The sequence below is a fragment of the Ochotona princeps genome, chromosome 11 (genome assembly GCF_030435755.1).
Source record: "Ochotona princeps isolate mOchPri1 chromosome 11, mOchPri1.hap1, whole genome shotgun sequence".
Taxonomy (NCBI): Eukaryota; Metazoa; Chordata; class Mammalia; order Lagomorpha; family Ochotonidae; genus Ochotona; species Ochotona princeps.
The window spans coordinates 64,457,624-64,475,111 of NC_080842.1; the positions used below are offsets into that span (position 1 = coordinate 64,457,624).

General features: G+C 36.2%; 1 protein-coding gene across 14 annotated transcripts in view; it reads left to right on the forward strand.

Moving 5' to 3' along the window:
- Window positions 1-17,488, forward strand: part of LCORL (ligand dependent nuclear receptor corepressor like) — a 169,527-nt gene that overhangs the window by 65,803 nt on the left and 86,236 nt on the right. For 5 of the 14 annotated variants that reach the window (XM_058670273.1, XM_058670263.1, XM_058670262.1 and 2 more), the window contains exons 3-4: window positions 11,557-11,636; window positions 12,511-12,649. In XM_058670273.1, coding sequence (XP_058526256.1) covers window positions 11,557-11,636; window positions 12,511-12,649 — 219 coding nt within the window. Of the gene's footprint in view, window positions 1-11,556; window positions 11,637-12,510; window positions 12,650-13,843; window positions 13,891-17,488 lie in introns of those variants that run through there. The other 9 variants (XM_004579190.3, XM_058670264.1, XM_004579189.3 and 6 more) reach the window with 4 other exon arrangements.

Sequence of the window (17,488 nt, forward strand, 5' to 3'; positions counted from 1 at the left end):
TACAAGCAGTATTTTTGTTGGAAGGGCAGGTATACAAAGAAAAGGAAAGAAAAAGATCTTCTCTCCACTGGTTCACTGGGAAGAAGCTCCTGGAGCTTCCCACACAGTTTCCCACACAGGTGCAGGGTCCAGGGCTTTGGGCCTTCTTCAACTGCTTCTCCAGGCCACGAGCAAGGAGCTGGAAGGGGAGTGGAGCCACTGAGACATGAACTGGCACCCAAATGGGATCCCATTGCATTCAGTGGGAGGATTTTAGCCACTAAGCTTGCACTGGGCCCAAGAATCAGGAATTTAATCTCTGATACTTTTTTAGCCTTCTTTGCTGTCCTTCTAGTTTCTGAAGTCAGTGTAGCTAATCGCCTTCTGGTAATTCAAGTTGCAGTATAAAGCTCTTGGCGTCATGCTGCCCTCACTGTTGTTTATATAGTTATGCACATGGTCCACATAGATGTTGTTTGTTCCTTCAGAAATTCACATATTGTTGAAGGGCAGATGTTCCAAGGAAAATTTCCCTTTTTTAATGGGAGCAGCAGAGGTGAGTGAGATAGATAGGGAGAACTTCTGCCCTCTTAAGTTCACTCCCCAAATGCCTACCAAGGCTGTTGCTAGGTCAGGCCAGAGCTGGGAACCAGGATCTGTTATTCAAGTTAGCCATGTCCCTAATATGGAATACAGGTACCCTAACTGCCTGCCCTTAATCTTTGTACGTAATAGTGTTAGGCGGGGCAGAGCAGAAGTGACTCAGTGTTGAACGCTGTACCAGCTACCCTGCTGAAATTGCTGTCCTTGTCTCAAGCCAATGCTCTCTCTGCTGAACATGCCCTGTCAGAGCTCCCCTTGCTCCCATTCCCCTTGTGTACAAAGTATAAAATCCCTGAGCTGTACATCCTCCATGGCCGTGCCCCTGAGGGAGGGTCCCAGGACATCTCCTTCTGGAGGGGCGGTCTGTTAGACTCTCCTTTGACAGTCAAACCCCTGTGGTTGATCTAAGAGCCTGCCTCTCGAACATGTCTGAATGCCTCTGAACATAACAAGTAGCACATGTTCCTTTTATAAAATTAGAAAATACACATTAGACAGAAGAATTGCTCTGAATCCCACTACTCAAAGATAAATGTATAGAAGCAAAATAGATGTTGCATATATTTATGATTTTGTTGAAATACCATTTACTGTATGTATATAGTGTAAAATACATATATGCATTGCATCCACTGTACTGTTATATATTTGTCTTAATACTATATTACATAGACTTATATATTGTATATTAATATGGCAATATAGATATTTATATACACATACTATATTATCTAATATTTGAGTATATAAAGTTCTAGATCATCATTCATATGTACAAGATTTTGTTTTGAAAGTATTATTTTAATTGAATAGTTTAGATCATATTTCTCTGTGTCCCATTCTGTTTAACTCAAGCAGGTCTTGTACTTTATGCCATCTTTTGGATGTTTCTAAGGTTAACATCTGGGTCTCGGGGCTTTTTCTTATACATAAGTGAATATTTTCTACATGGCTCTTTTTAAAGATTTATTCATTATCTTTTTGAAAAACAAAGTAGCACAGAGAATAGGAGACAGACATAGGTCTTTTATCTCTGGTTTACTGCCCCCAGTGCCTGCAATGGCCTGGACTGGGCCAGGTCGAAACTAGGAGCCAGGAACTCTGTCCAGGTCTTTCTCATGTTGTCGGGAACCCAGGACCTTGCATTGTTATTCCCTGCCTTTCCTTGCTCATTAACAGAGAGCTAGATCAAAAGTGAAAATCCACGACTCAAGCCAGCACTCAAAACAAGATACCAGAGAATCAAGATGGCAGAATAGGGTAAGGACACGTTTAAACGGACGGGAAAACATTTAATCAGGATGAAGCAGAGAGGACACATTCCAGGAAATAGGAAAGGACAGAACAACAGAGGGGTACCTGGAGACTGACAGACACAGGAAAGAGTGGACACAATTGTGTGGTGTTGCAGTGACTGATACTGCAGCAGCATTCAGCTAATGGCCATCTGAACTCCACCAGCAGCCATAACTCCACCAGCAACCAGGTGGGAAGGGACTTTCACTGGGAGCTTGGGAGGTAAACCCAGACAAAAAAACTATCTGTCCTGCTGGTCCGTTTGATTTGACCAGGAGCAGAGGCAGAGCAGCAGATGCCAGATGGGCAGTGCGAGAACAGGGTGGATTTCACAGCCCAGTTAGCCCCCTAGAGCTAAATTGGGAGCATTTTGCGTAAGGAGGCAAAGGCAAGGGAAAGGACTGAGCATACGCTGAGCTGGGAGTGAACTCATTTCTGACTCAGTGAACTGCAGCAACGTGGCCTTCTACACATTCCACCAAGATAGGTCTGGGTAGCCCTCAGGCCTCATGGCCAGCAGATCAAGAACTCTAGTAGTGGCACATCAGGCACCGTTTTGTACACTGTGGTAATAGCTTTAGGACTGCAGGGGACAACAGCAAACTGGTCATGTGCTGATCTTGTCAGAAATCACTGAGTTCAGTGGATTGCACTGGTCCCGCAGGAAAATAATACTGACTGTGTCATTGTACAGGTCAAAATAGGTCCTTGTGGCACCCAGACCTAATGGCCAACAGGCTCCGACAAGATCACTGCCAAAAACAACCTAACTATATAGGACACCTGGTGTCTCTCTAATCCTGGTACCTGTTACAGCCGAAAGTGGGATAAAGGTTGTACAGACAACGGTGCAGCCTCAGCACAGTATCACAGGAGGTAGAGAGTGGTGAGCCAGGAGCTGGGGCTACAGAGACCATGGTGGAAATCTTAACACAAGAACCCAGACCTGGAACTTGTTGGAGGTTGTGGCACGCATTGTAGACCTGTGGGTGACACAGCTTAGAAACCTGCCCCAAGGAGAAGACTCTGATAACCAGAAGTACAATGACCAAGAACAAAAGAAGAGACAAAGGTACAATGAATATTACTGAAGACTCTGCTACAAAGGAAAAAAACCCTATGCCAACCTCAAAGTTAACAGAGGAAGACGTCGAGAAAATGGGGCACACAGAATCCATAAGACTGATTTTAAAGATTCTGATCAACAATGAGAAGCACATACAAGAGTTCAAAGAATTTAAGAAAGCAATAAAGCATATCAAGGCTGATATATCAGAAATTAAGAACACAGTAGAGCAAATTAAAAGTACAGTGGAGAGTCTCAAAAATAGAATGAAGCAAGCAGAAGAAAGAATCTCAGAATTGGAAGATACTTCCTGTCAACAAGGGGAAGCAAACAAAAAGCTGGAAGCAGCAGAGCTGCATCAGGCCAAAAAAAGAGACCAAATATAAGAGTTATGGGAGTCCCAGAAGGTGCAGAAAGAGAAGCTGAGTTTGCAAATGTATTTAATGAAATAATACAGGAAAATTTCCCTAATCTGGAGAAAGAATTGGGAACCAGAAAACAGGAGGGGCACAGAATTCCCAAGAGACTTGACCAAAAGCGATCTTCACCAAGACACATGATCTTCAAGTTCTCTTCAGTTGAACATAAGGAAAAGATCCTTAAATGTGCATGTGAAAGAAATCAATTGACATGTAAAGGAAAGCCAATTAAACTCATAGGAGATCTCTCACAGGAAACTCTACAGGCCAGAAGAGAATGGAGTGACATATTCCAGACTCTAAAAGCAAAAAATTGTCGGCCCAGGATAACATATCCAGCAAAGCTTTCTTTTGTCTTTGAAAATGAAAGAAAATTCTTCCACAGTAAAGAAAAGCTAAAAGAATTTGCCTCTTCCAAACATGCCCTACAAATGATACTTCAAGATGTTCTCTTGGGACAGAGAAGAGGAATAGCACCTACCAAAACCAAAGGCAAATGGGAAGAACATCCCAGTAAAATGACAACAGAAGACTAAACCAATGAACAACCCATTCCTAAAATGACAGGATCAAAATACCATCCATACATGTTAACCCTGAATGTAAATGGCTTAAGCTCAATCAAATGGCATAGATTAGTACACTGGATTAAAAACAAAACCCATCTATTTATTGTCTAGAAGAGAAACACTTCACCAACAAAAATCAGCGGAAACTATATCGCATGGGTTTTGTTGTGTTGTTGTTAGTTTCATCTCTTCAAAACACTTCCTTTGGATTAAATCATTCAGTGACTCGTACATAATGCAGTGGCATCATTTTCTGCAAGAAGGTTCTTGATTTTCATTCCTTCAGCTACATGTTAGTCATTTAATAGCATGTTATTTAACTTCATGGTGTTGTTAATTTCTTTTTTCTCCCTGATGTTGATTTTGTTTTGTGGTTTTTCATTTAAGGGGATGTATAGTAGCTGTGTAATGGAGACTGTCATAACATGCTGTTGAACTTCATGGCATTGTAAATTTCTATTTTTCTTTCTGTTGTTGATTTTGTATTGTGAGTTTTCATTTAAGGGGATGTACAGTAGCTGTGAAATGGAGACTAACATTCAGATGTGAGGACACAATGTAGTATGCATTTCTACTTCCAGACAAAGATGGACTTAGAAAGAAACTGTTCATTTTATCTTGACAATAGGATGCTGGACTCTTTGCCATTGTCCATGCCCGCAATGATGGACATATGACTGTTTATGAAGAACTGTATGTTAGTAATGACATAGAGGAACGGGTGGGGGGGATTGGGGAGGGGATAAGGGAAATGCCAGGAGCCTATGGAAATTGTATCATAAGATGATGATAATAATATAAAATGTTAAAAAAAAAGAAAAAGAAATTTAAAAAAGAAAACAAGATACCAGTGTCCAGATGGTAGCTTAACCAGCTGTGCCACAGTGCTGGTCCCATTTTTTTATTTGAAAGGCAAACATAAAGACAGAAACACATCTTGCATGCTGATTTATTCCCCAAATGCCTGCAGAAGTCTTGGTTGGGTCAGGCCAAAGCTAGGAACCCAAGACTCAATCCAGCTCTCTTCTGTCGTTGGTAGGGACCAAGTAATAGAACCATCACCTTTTGTCTCCCAGGGTGTGTGTTGTTGGAAAGCTGGAGTTTAAAATGGAGTGTGAAATCAAACCAAGGCAGTCTGATAGGGAATGCAGGTGCCCCAAGTGGCATTTAAACCTGTACCTTGTTACCCTTTGTATCCCAGATACTGAGCCTCTTCTTTTTCCAGGTAAATTAGTTAAATTCTTCTTGCTTTTCTTTTTTCATTAAAAAAAAATGAAATAAAGTTGATGACTGAGTAGTATGAATATTAATTATAGTAAGGCATCTGTATCTGTGCAAGGATGAAGACATTATGAAGAAAAATAAAACCAGTGCTGTTAAATGGTAGAACATCCTGAAGGCTTCAACAGGCTCTCTTTCTCATCCTCTGCTAAGTAAGGCTGTTTGTTACCTTGGTTTAATATGGCTTAGCAGACAGATGCTAAGGTTACAAATATTAATATTTCTGGTCATATGCATCTGGGCTCAGATAAGCGTATGTTTTTCAGAGGAGTCATTAAAAATCTGAGCCTTCATTGTTATTTATGACTCAGGAAAAAAACTAGATAGCAAAATATTCTTTTTTAAGATTTATTTATGGGCTTGACAGCATGGCCTAGTGGCTAAGGTCCTCGCATTGATCCCATATGGCCACTGGTTCTAATCCCGGCAGCTCCACTTCCTCTCTGTCTCTCCTCCTCTCAGTATGTCTGATTTTGTAATGAAAATGGAATAAATCTTTAAAAAAAAAAAAAGGAAACAAAGAATGAAATAAATTAAAAAAAAATTATTTAGTTATTTTTGGAAAGACAGATTTATAGAGAGAAAGAGAGACAGAGAGAAAGATTTTTTGTCTACTGGTTCACTCCCCAAGTGGCCACTACAGCCAGAACTGAGCTGATCTGAAGCTAGGAGCCAGGAGCTGCTTCTGGGTCTCCCACGTGGGTGCAGGGTCTCAAGGCTTTAGGCCATCCTGTGCTGCTCTCCCAGGCTACAAGCAGGAAGCTTGATGGGAAATGGGGCAGCTAGCTAGCTGGGTTCATAAATGGTACCCATATGGGATCCTAACACACTTGCAAGGCTAGGACTTAGCCACTTAGCCATCATGCCAGGGCCAGCAAAACATTGTTTCATATTACTTGAATTATTATAAATTAGGAATGAAATGCATGATACTTGCATGTATTTAAGATAGATTTAGTTTGCAGAAATGCTGTTTGCTAATACATTCTGAATTAATTCTACTACTTTAAAACTACTTCTGCATGTCCTGTGTTTTGAAGTTGCAGACTTCTAAAAATTTTGTTTTGCAATTACGTTTCTTTAATTTTTATTTTTATTAAGGGAATAGATTTCATGTATTTCATAGATAAGATTCTGAGAATATAGCACTTCCCTCCCTCCCTCAAAGGTGATGGTCCTGGAATAATACATACTAGTTTTTTGAGGTAGTTGCATTAAAATAATTCTTAATTTGACTAAAAACCACCTCCGAATTGTTTTTGAAAGAAGGATTGTACTGCTAGTTTTTCCTCTGTGGCAAACAAAACCGGAAGTCTAGTTTCTCGTCTTGTTTGATTTATCTTGTGACTCTGCTCTTCTGAGAAAAGCCAATTTTCCCTTCTTTGAAGTGATGTCCAAAGGGACTTTGAATTGAAGGACGTGTCAATGTCAAACATTTTCATACTCCAAGGAAAGACTTCAGTATTTACGCCTGAAATATGCTTCTAATGTCACAGGAGTTTTAAAGCTAAAATTCATTCTTGTTTCCTACTTCATTCTTTCTTGTGTCTTGTTAGGTCAGTTTGTTTCAGAGTGGCAGGTCTGTCATCTGATTTGCATGGTTTGACTAGGAATATTGATGAAAACTGGAACAGACTGGATATGCTGTGAACATTCGTCAGTTAAATCTATGGAAACTGGCTGTTAGGTGCTTGTTTTCTGTTGATATGTCTACTTGTCTACATATTGAAAGAATTATCTGAATAATTATCTGCCAGCTGTATGTGTGGGCAAATGCAGCTTGTTGACTGTTCTTACTGACCTGTGAACTGAATGGCTTTTGCAATTTTAAGTAGAAACAAAATAAAATGGAAAGTGATACTGTGACATGAAAATCTTACAAAGTTCCCAATTCGTTGTCCAAGGACGTAGTTGTGATTCAGTTGTTTTTTGTGTAACATTAGTAAAGCACTTGTGACTGAGACTGCATGATCTGCTCAATCTAAAACAATCATCAGTTGGCTGTTTCTGTGAAAGGAGTCTTGACTTCTGACGTACTGCAGCACTGACTGAACCTTAATGCATTTAGTTTAATATCTCTTCCCCCCCCCGCATGTTAACATTACTTGATAAAGATAACACAACGTTTTTATTTGTTGATTTTTTTTAACATTTTTGTGTGTATTTTAAGCACTGATTAACAGTTTTTTAAAAATGAATAAGTAATTCATGGCCTGAAATAAACTTAAAAGTCAGTAATTTTCTAATTTGTGATTATATTATATTACTAAAACTGGAATATGGAATACTGCTTTATTGTTAACTATCACATTAGCTTTTTCACTTACGTAAGTTGGTAATACATATTTTTCTGAGGTAATGACTTAGTGTATTTATCAGTGTTTATAATTCCTCATGGAGAAATGGGCTATATATGCAATATTTGCTTAAAACTCTTATCTTCCTACAGCCACATGTAATAAAAAACCTGGGATTAAAGACCAAGGTTCTCTGATTTCATTGTTAGCTTTCCAGAATAGATTAAATGATTGAGACCAGGCTCAACTACAGATGAATTGTGCATTCATACTGGAATTGGCCTTTGTTGTTCATTTAATATTCAGTTCTATTGTCTTTGGCTTTTATTAATGAAGATATTTCTTATCAAATACCTAGACTTAACTCTGAGCTTATATGCTGTTCCAATTTTAGAGATAATTTGTGTTAGAATGAAATATTGGATTGTCAAATTTCATTTGGTAGATAAAATAAATATATTTCATTGCAGCATGTAACTTTCAGTGACCTGAAAAAATAATAAAATTTGGTTTAGAATTGAATTTTCAACATTTTCTCATATATAAGAGCTATATCCTACCATCATATATTTAGACTTAAAATCAAAAGTTATTGTGTCATAATTGTTGAATATTTATAAATAAAGGAATACTTTTTTAATTTAGCAAAATATAATGGCTTTTCTGTATCAACTTGTTTATTCAGGGCCATGTGTTTAGATATTATTTTAACTAACATTTTCTTAAGGGATTCCTACTAAAATAACTATAGTAAGTGTTAGTATTTCAGTATATCCTACATTGAAATTATTTTTTTTACTGCTTAATTATTGTCCTAATTTATCTAAAATTTTTCTCTGAAACTTTCTGAAGACATAACCATTTTTCAAAAATACCTCCTTTTCTATGCTTCTGGAATATTTTCCAAAAATTTCAATGCCAGATTCCTCTGAGAGGTCCTGATTTTTAAAAAGCAATAATATTTCCTTGACCTATCAAAGTTAAGTTGTACCATGCTATATGGGTCACATGTTTGTTTCAGTGTGGGAATTGTTGTCTCCACCATCTCTAAGTCCCAGACTGAAAGAAGCATAGTACCGGCAGCAGGATCTTCTCAGTTGGAATGGTGGAAGCTGAAGGGAACTGGGGAAAATCTGCTGTGCCTTTAAAAATGTCAGCGTGGAATGGCAAACTGGCCTCTTCTCTGTTTGTTCACTGGTCAGAGAGCTCAGTTCCCCTCTTCAGAGATGCAGCATAATCCTGTATTCAAAAATGTGGGTGTATGATTCTGTTCTAAATTGTTTCTAGGATAAGAGCTTGAAAACCTGCAGCCACTGCATTTGAAAAACTGCATAGCTACAGTTCTTACAGGAACTGACTCAGATTTTTAATTATGTAGATTACTTAAACTTTTGGTTTTGTTGGATTGCTAAAAAAGGTAACCAATTTTTTTAGCATAACTCAATTGAAACAATCTGCTTTATCAAATGTATGAGTGATGATGAAGAATTTTAAAAATGATAAATAATAACTAGACTTTACTTGGTGTTTTATAGGTGATAGGATTCTCTCAGATTTTTCCATTTGTCTGAAATGAGTTAGGTGTTGTAATCTTTATGTAAAGGTAAGATTATTAAAGTAAAAAATCTTTATGGCTTGAAAAAAGTTAACAGCTAATAATTGTAATTCTGTCACAAAGGCTTTAAATCTAGTCACCTTTTCATTACTTTATGCAGGATGTTCTATTCCATTCCTTTGTTTTCAAAATTTATATAATATTCCTAATGTTAGGGGGTTAAAAGGTTTATAGAAAAGGAGAATTAAAGGGTAAAACTTAAAAATAGATATATTATTTCTCAAATAAGCTCCCTCAAGGCACTTTCGTAAGCGGTGATAACCACACATTTAAACCACCACGAAAGAGTTGAATATCATGAGAATGTAACCGTTTCACTGTACCCTTTTTTACATTATTAACCAAAGAAGCATAACTACACCTTCTAAAATAATTTTTAATACTGGGGAATAAAAGTGAATCAAAAGATGCCTGTTCAGTGCTGGAAGGTAGGTATTCGGTTGTCTCTCAGTTGTAACTCTTGTCAAGTTTCCCCTTTGATGAGAGGAGTGAACAGGAGCGTAGGCTTGGGGGAGGACGCCTCTCTGGTGAAGGTTTCTTGGACATTTTTCTGTAAAGGCTTTGTGTAACTTTCTCAAAGCACTCTCTTAATAAGTAGATGGAATTGTTCCTTGGCATTCATCTTGAACATTCCAGAGAATTATTGGTGTGACCCTTGCTCTTCATCAATCCACTTTCACTTTAAGCAAATCACTTTGATCTTTTGGTAGCCATTGCTTTAAGTGTGCTTTGTCTAGGATTGTACTAATAAAGCTACATTTCATTTCTTAGAATTCATAGAAAAATGATTGAGGATTTTGACCTCACTTGTTTAGAATGTCCATTGACAGCATTAGCATTGTGTGCAGCTGATCCAGGCCCACGTTTCGTAGCCTGTCAAAGTCTCTTCCACTAACAAATTTTAGTCAAAATTGTTTGAGCAGAACAGGTTGATATTTTTGGTGTAGTTTTGGTATTGGCTACTGTATTTGCTGTTAATCTTAGACTTCAGTCAGGACATGAGCAAGATTATTAAGAGCCTCATAAATTGATCTGGGTAGTCTGCCATTGCAGGCTTCATCTTCAGAATAGCCTTGTCCATTCTCATCATTTGCAAACTGTCTGTTTCTTTGTATGATTGTCCCCACAGCATCCGTGATTTCATTGTTCTTCCACCCAAGGTTCAACATGAATTTGATGTATTTTTTTTTTGCTTCAATTTTAGCAGAAATCATGTTACTTTGAAAAGGGCTGTTTTGACATGGTCTTGTCCTTCTTAGTGAGTTAAGATTAAGTCTTTCCAGATATGTTATACCAAATCAGTATACATTTATCTTGGTGTAAAAATTGTTTGAAATGCATGACTGGATTTTCCTAGTACATATTTTCTATGTTTTAAGTACACCATCCCTTGTATTTGTGTACCATTGGCCAAAAATGGACAGACTGTTATATTGGTTTATAACTCCAAAAATAATTATCTTCTGATCTGTGTTTCTTGGTTGATGCAGTATGACTGGGGGAGCATGTTGAGGTAAATCTAACTAGTATTCATCTTTGCTCCTAAAAAAAGATAAGCTTTATTTTCAGTGTTGCATTGCATCGATATATTGAATCTGTGGCACATTGAGTGTTTTTTCCCCCCATGGTCACAGTGTAGCAAAGTCTTTTCAGCTGCAAGAGATAAATATGAAAAATCATTGCCTATGCCTAGTTAAGATAAAAATGTTCTTACACCTTTGTAAAACTTTTTGATGTAAAATGTTTTTAGTCTTCAAAAACTTACTATATATTATAACAGTTGGATTATAGTTAATATTTTTTTGGAAAACGAAACTATCTTTTGTATTGAATAATAGGCCTACCTATTTACATAATTTTCACCCCAACTCTTCCAAACAAAGCCCCTAAACAAGGAAATAATAATATAATCTGAGTTTTGAGCTGTAGGTTTCTGTTTTCCATCTTAGACATCTTTTCATTATTTTGAACGTGGAAATCTGTGCTTTCTTCTGTTTTTGTATTCTATGTTACCTTTCATGCGAGGAAAATTCAAAATTCATTCCTTTTCTTTTTAAATTTTTCTCATTCTGAGTTTTCTTATAGCAAGCAGAAATAAAATTAATGGTCAAGGATAAATTGAGTTTTGAGAAGATTAGACGATACTTAAAACCCTACTGTGAAAGTTGTTCATTTACAGCCAGCTCATCATTCTTGCTCCACTGTCCCACAATAGAGCGAAAGTATGCTCCTTATATACCGTCTTCCTTGTTTATTGTTGGTGTTATCACTTTAATCTTGAGGTTAGGCCTTCTCTCCTTACTATTAGCAGTTTTCTTTTTAACTTTTCATTTGTATCTTTTAACTGTATGAGCCATTGCTGAGAGAGTGGTAATTTTATTTGTTTAAATAAAGTTAGTATATTTAATGAATATTTTTCCCTCTTTTAAAGACTGTGAACCAGAAGAGCTGACTGACTGGTCTATGGATGAAAAATGTTCATTTTGTAATCTTCAGAGAGAAGCAGTCAGTGTAAGTTTTAGTGCTAAAAAGTTATTTTTAAATTAATGCACAAATGTAACAAAATTTTTCGTAATTTGTTCTGGAAATTTGTGACTCACAGTGGAAGTTTAAATACTTCATTTTGATAAACTAGAAGAGTCTTTTAAAGTCTCATGTAGGAAGTCTAACCCTTAACTAGCAGGTGAAATCCTAGAAAACTCATCTTCTTTGCTTGCTTAATATTCCTTTCTTATTTTCTGCTTCCTCATGAAATTCAGTTTAGGTCTGTTTTGCATTCAGCTATGCATAGGAGAGGTTGGAGGCTATTTTGGCCTGAGATTTCCCTACATCTAATTTTGTGTAACTAATTTTTAGCCTTTCACTTACCCCAGAATCTTCAAGGTATAATCATTGTTTCGTGTGAAATCTGAAATACTTAAGTGAACATTTTGTAAATAGGGCATGAACTATGTAGCTAACAATTTCTCATATGGGAAATCCGGATTCCTTAGCTAAAGTTCTCAGAAAGGCTGACAAGAAAAGAGAATTTGAGAAACTAGCATTTTAATCCGCTTTTTGAGTAAACACAACAGCTTTGTGAAATTTTTGATGGAATTACATTATAGCATGTCATGTAGCAAATTTATTCACTGTATGTTTTTAACTAGTTCTCCCTTTTTGACTGTGAATTTTGGTATGGAACAAGGCTGTCTTGGCCCTTTTTCTGACCTTAATTTTTTTTTTCTGATTCCTTTCTCAAATTTTACGTTCCCTCAATGTAATTTAATTTTAAAAAGAAAATTGATAGTTAGAAAATTAGCATTTTTCCATTGGTTAGATGTATCAAGTAATTGTGTTGTCACCATAAAGTGACTTTGTATGTTTCCTTTTTTTATACCTTTAGGATTGTATACCATCCCTTGATTCTTCACAGTCAACACCGACGGAGGAGCTATCATCTCAGGGCCAGTCCAACACTGATAAGATTGACTACCAAGCAGAAAATTACCTAAATGCACTCTTTCGAAAGAAAGGTAATATTGGTATGTTTTGTCATTTAAAGTTTGCAGCAGAAATCTAAAGTGTTTGCATTTTCTTCCACAAGAATATCTTAGCCTCAACTTTATTCCTGCTATTTCATTATCCTTAATTTTTCTTCGTAGAGAATGTAGGATCCTCAATCACTCCCGTGCTTGTCTTCTTTTCGTGTTCCTAATTGGCATTGTATTCTCAAATCTCTATCATTCATTTTCCTCCTCCACTTACAGGTGTCTTTAAAAAGACTTGTGTTTTTGGTCTTCCTTATTTTTATTGTTATTTTCAGACCCCACAAAGTTGTTTGTTCAGTAAGTTTAAATTAAATAGCATAGTGTAGCCTATGCCTGATAATACAAAAGTCTTGTCATCCAGCCTAGAGCCTACTCGCGGGCTTACCATTTCAGGATTTGTTAGTTTGAGTATACTCACTTGACATTTAAAGATCAGTGTTCTTTTTTACTTCTCTCGCTGTAATCTTGAATTCAGATGGATCTTTTTCCATTTGTTCCCTTGCTTGACACGCTTGATTCAGACAAAAGTGGTTTTATATGTTAGTTAAGAAAAACGTAGAAATATGGAACTTTCCACTTTTTTGCTCTTCACCATTCCTACATTAGTAGAATGCATTGTTTTTACAGCATGAACTTTTGGAGGTTTGTTGGGGATTAACCTATCACTTTTAGGGATTGAGATCACATTCTAATATTCTCATGAATGTGCCACCCCTGTTTTACTCCCTGAGGTATTATGTACTGCCAGATATTTTCTCTTAAAATAATATTTAATGCTTTAATAATGATAAAGAATATTTCTCATCTTTGAGAAAGGGAATATTTTCTTCATATTTTTAAAAATATCAATATGACTGAATTTTGACAATATTTTACATGCTTTCTTAAATAATCTTATACCATTAATTTAGAAAATGTAATCTTGCGGTAGATTTCCAGTTATAGGAAGAATTGTTTTCAGATTAATACTTCTGAAAGAGCTATAGGAAGAATGTACACATATTACATGCGTGCACACAGTTTGATTTGCATTGGCACTCAGTACTCAGTCTCCTTTTCCTTTGGGTCGTTTGTGATGCTGGTAGCTATAATTATCAATAATAATAACATAATTTTTGATAGTATGGAGTTAGCCTTTGCTCCATTGCCCTGTTAAGAGTAATCAGTGAAAACTTGGTACTATTTCAGCTGATTCAAGCATCTGGGTCTCCAAGAGGTCTCCTACCAATGGTTGGGTGAGTGTTCTTGGATATTTAGTGACGCTCTCCATGTGGGGATTTCTTGGTTTTCTTGAAGATCCTTTGAAAGAATGAAGAGTTTTAAATGCAAGATCCTTACTGGTGTTTTGCTTTGTTTCAGGTCTTTGTTAATTCCTTTATTTATAGTCCTTCATCTTTTTTTTTTTTTAAGATTTAGTTAAGCCTAGGACATTTCTAGTTGTTACTCGTGGCAGTTTTTGTTGTTTGTTTTAAATTTTTCTTTAAGTAGGATCAGTTTAGTGATTTTTCAGTACAGCCTGACAGGGTGGACTGGAATTAAGAACAGTATTATAAATGATCATAACTCCACTAACTTATTTGTTACCTTTTGAGTTCTGTTGATAACCATACTTTGAAATAAAAGGCAATATATATATATATATATATACACACACACACACAAACAGAGGAAACACTTTATATCTTTGGAGTAGTAAACAAATGTTAATAAAGCATTAGTGAAACTTCTGTTCCCTGAAAATTTATCAAACAGTGATTTTAGGAATTCTGTATATCAGTGGCATTAGTATTACCAATACTTTAAATCCATTGCCTTGTTTGAGGAGTGTATGTATGTGTTAATGATTATCTTGCCAAAATGAAGAATCTTTTAATATTCTTTTTGTCATTTGCTTATTGTTTTCCCAACTTGTTAAGGATGATGCTAATAATGATGTAAGCTGTTCTTACTAGGGTAGGCTTTATGTCATTCAATTCCAAAACCAGGTTTAGAGGTAGATAGTGTTACTATCAGTGTAACAGTGACAAGCTCACAGAAGTTAAATAAGATGTCTTTTGGTTTTGACTTACGAACATTTGAGCCCACAGAAAGAAATTAATGAGAAAAATGTTCTGTGTAGGAATTTTTTTAAGTATTCAATAGCCGAAACTTTTATTCTCTCCAATTCAGCAGTGCAGGATTGGAATTAACATTATTTCAGTTAAGAGAGTACAAAGGAACTGTAGGAATATGATGTGTTTATCATAGATTTCCATTTTTCCTTTATACAAACTATAAACAATTTTAGCAGTAGGATCCTATACATTGTTCAATAGATGATAAGAAGAGGAGTGACATTAGACCTTCTCAGAAGCTAGCAGAGATGAAATTTCAGGGTCAACTACAAAGAATGGGGGAGTGTGTTCCCGCACAAAGGTGAACTTTAACTATTTTTCCATAAACTTTACTTTAGAAATAGTTCAAAATTGACTTCCTTCTAGATGTTAACCCTGAAATCAACTGAAGTGCTGGAGTAGAATGATAACTCTGATAACAGTGACTTCATTTCTTTATTATGGAATTTTCAGTATCTAGAATGATACTTGTCACATCCCAGAACATCAGTAAATATTTCTTAAATGAATAATAATGAAGATAAATTGTATCTAGACATCTTTGAGTTTCTCTAAATATTAGATTAGATATTAATACTTGATGTGTCAAGAAAAGTGAATTATTTAGCATGTACAATGTAAGTTACCTTTTTCTACTTGTTACTTAAATATAACCGTGTAATTTGCATATAGTCCATTTTAGTGTGGATAAATATAGGAATGTAAATGTTAAAATGCATTGTTGAAACCCATCTCAATGAAATGTGAACTAAATTATTTGGGATTTTGGCATCTCATATTTGAATTATTTGAGGTATGTTAAGTTACTAGATTAGGACTCTAGTATGAATCTTTTGTGTGTAAATTAAAATAGGGAACTGGGGGTGCTGATGCTACAGCTTGGTATCCTACATGAGTTCGAGCAGTTGAGTCATCCTCTGCTCTCAGTTGTAATACAGAGCACTGGATTGGAAGAGGAACAGCAAGGGATTGAACCTGCAATTATGTGAGATGCTGGCACAGCAGACAGTGACTTAACCTGAGCCACAAATAGGTCCCAAGTGTTTGATTTCCTAGAAACAGGCTGTTTTTAAATTTATTTTTTTAAATATTACTTTTCTTTAAATACAGACTTCCTTGAAGGAGTATTTATTTTTTATACAATTAAACCTTTATCTTGTCATTATGGTCATGTTTTGAATTTCTTCTGTGGGTTGTCCTTTTGAAACTATTGGAAACTATATGTTAATGCCATAAAATATTTTATATACCATTATAAATTGTATTCCAAGGTATTATTGAAAATATTTTTCTTCTTAATTCACCATCTTTCTGCAGGATAGGAGATAGTAAGAAAATACTTCTCATTCTTTTTTGTCATTAACTGCTTGTTTGGGATATTCTGTTCTTGAACTGTAAGCGTTTAAGAGCCGTAGGTGTTAATCATCAGTCATACACCTACACTAACGTAATGGTTTCACTCAGTCCTTTGAATGTAACTATCATGTGTGTGCTGACCTGGACCATTCTGTCGCCTCTGCCCTCTTCTTCCTTAGTGCCTATTTGACATTCTTTGCTAGAATGTGTAAAGCTGAAGAGCCTACAAATTGGTATTTGTTTCTACTTTTCCTACTTTTCACCTATTTTTGTTTTTCTACACAGAAAATGGTGTTTCCAAAGTCTAAACTAGATCATTATTCTGCCTCCCAAGAACGTGGAAGGCCTTCACATATCACTTATAATAAAATGTACCAAAGATTCTATGTAATCTGGTTCTTTCTCTTCTTTTACTGCATCTTTTATTATTTATTCTCTTAAAGAATTAGTAAGACTTAACTGGGTTTGCCTTTTTTTGAATACATTTGCCTCATTTTTGGTCTCAGGACCTTCACCCTTGCCTGCTGTTTCCACCAGCAGTCATTGTTCAAGCCTTCACATCATCAGGTGTTACCCCATCCTGACCTTGTACTCTTTTAAATGCTATGATGATAACACTTGTCATTTGCTTTGGGATTATTCCCTTGAAAACCTCCTTGACCTTTCTTTTAAATGTTTTTGTGTCACTTCTAGAGTATAATGTCAAATTGGGCAGGGATTTTTGTTTGTTTACTACCACCTAAACTAGTTCCTGGCATAGCAGAAATACAGTAAGTAAGTTGGGTGCACCTAAGCTTAATAAAAATAATGTTTAAACATCAAAAGCAGAGTGTGGCTAGCATGCATTGTGATGCAACAGATTAGCCACCATCTGCAATGCTAACATCCCGTGTGTGCCTCGATGGTCTCCTGGCTGGTCCACTTCTGGTCCAGCTCCCTGCTAATGAGTCTGGAAAAGCAGTGGAAGATGTCCCAAGTCATTCTGGAGATCCGGCCCCAGCTCTGAAAATATAAATGATTCTAAATTCCTTTCAGCAGTATAGAGGTTATTCAAAAACTTAAAAATAGAGCTAACATATTTTTCAACACTTGTACCACCGAGTGTAGATGTAAAGGAAAGGAAACCAGCTTGTTGAGAAATTTTCTGCATGCCCATGTTTATTGCAAAATTTTTCATAGAAGCTAAGAAGCGCAAACAACTTAAAGTGTCACAACAATGATTGCATGGGTTAAGAATATATGCTGCAAATTAAAAAAAAATACATTGTGAAATGAGCTGCAGTGACTTGTGCCGATTTCATTTCATTTGGGTGAATCCCCAAGTGTGGAACATCTGGGTCGTATGCTATGTCTATTTTCAGAT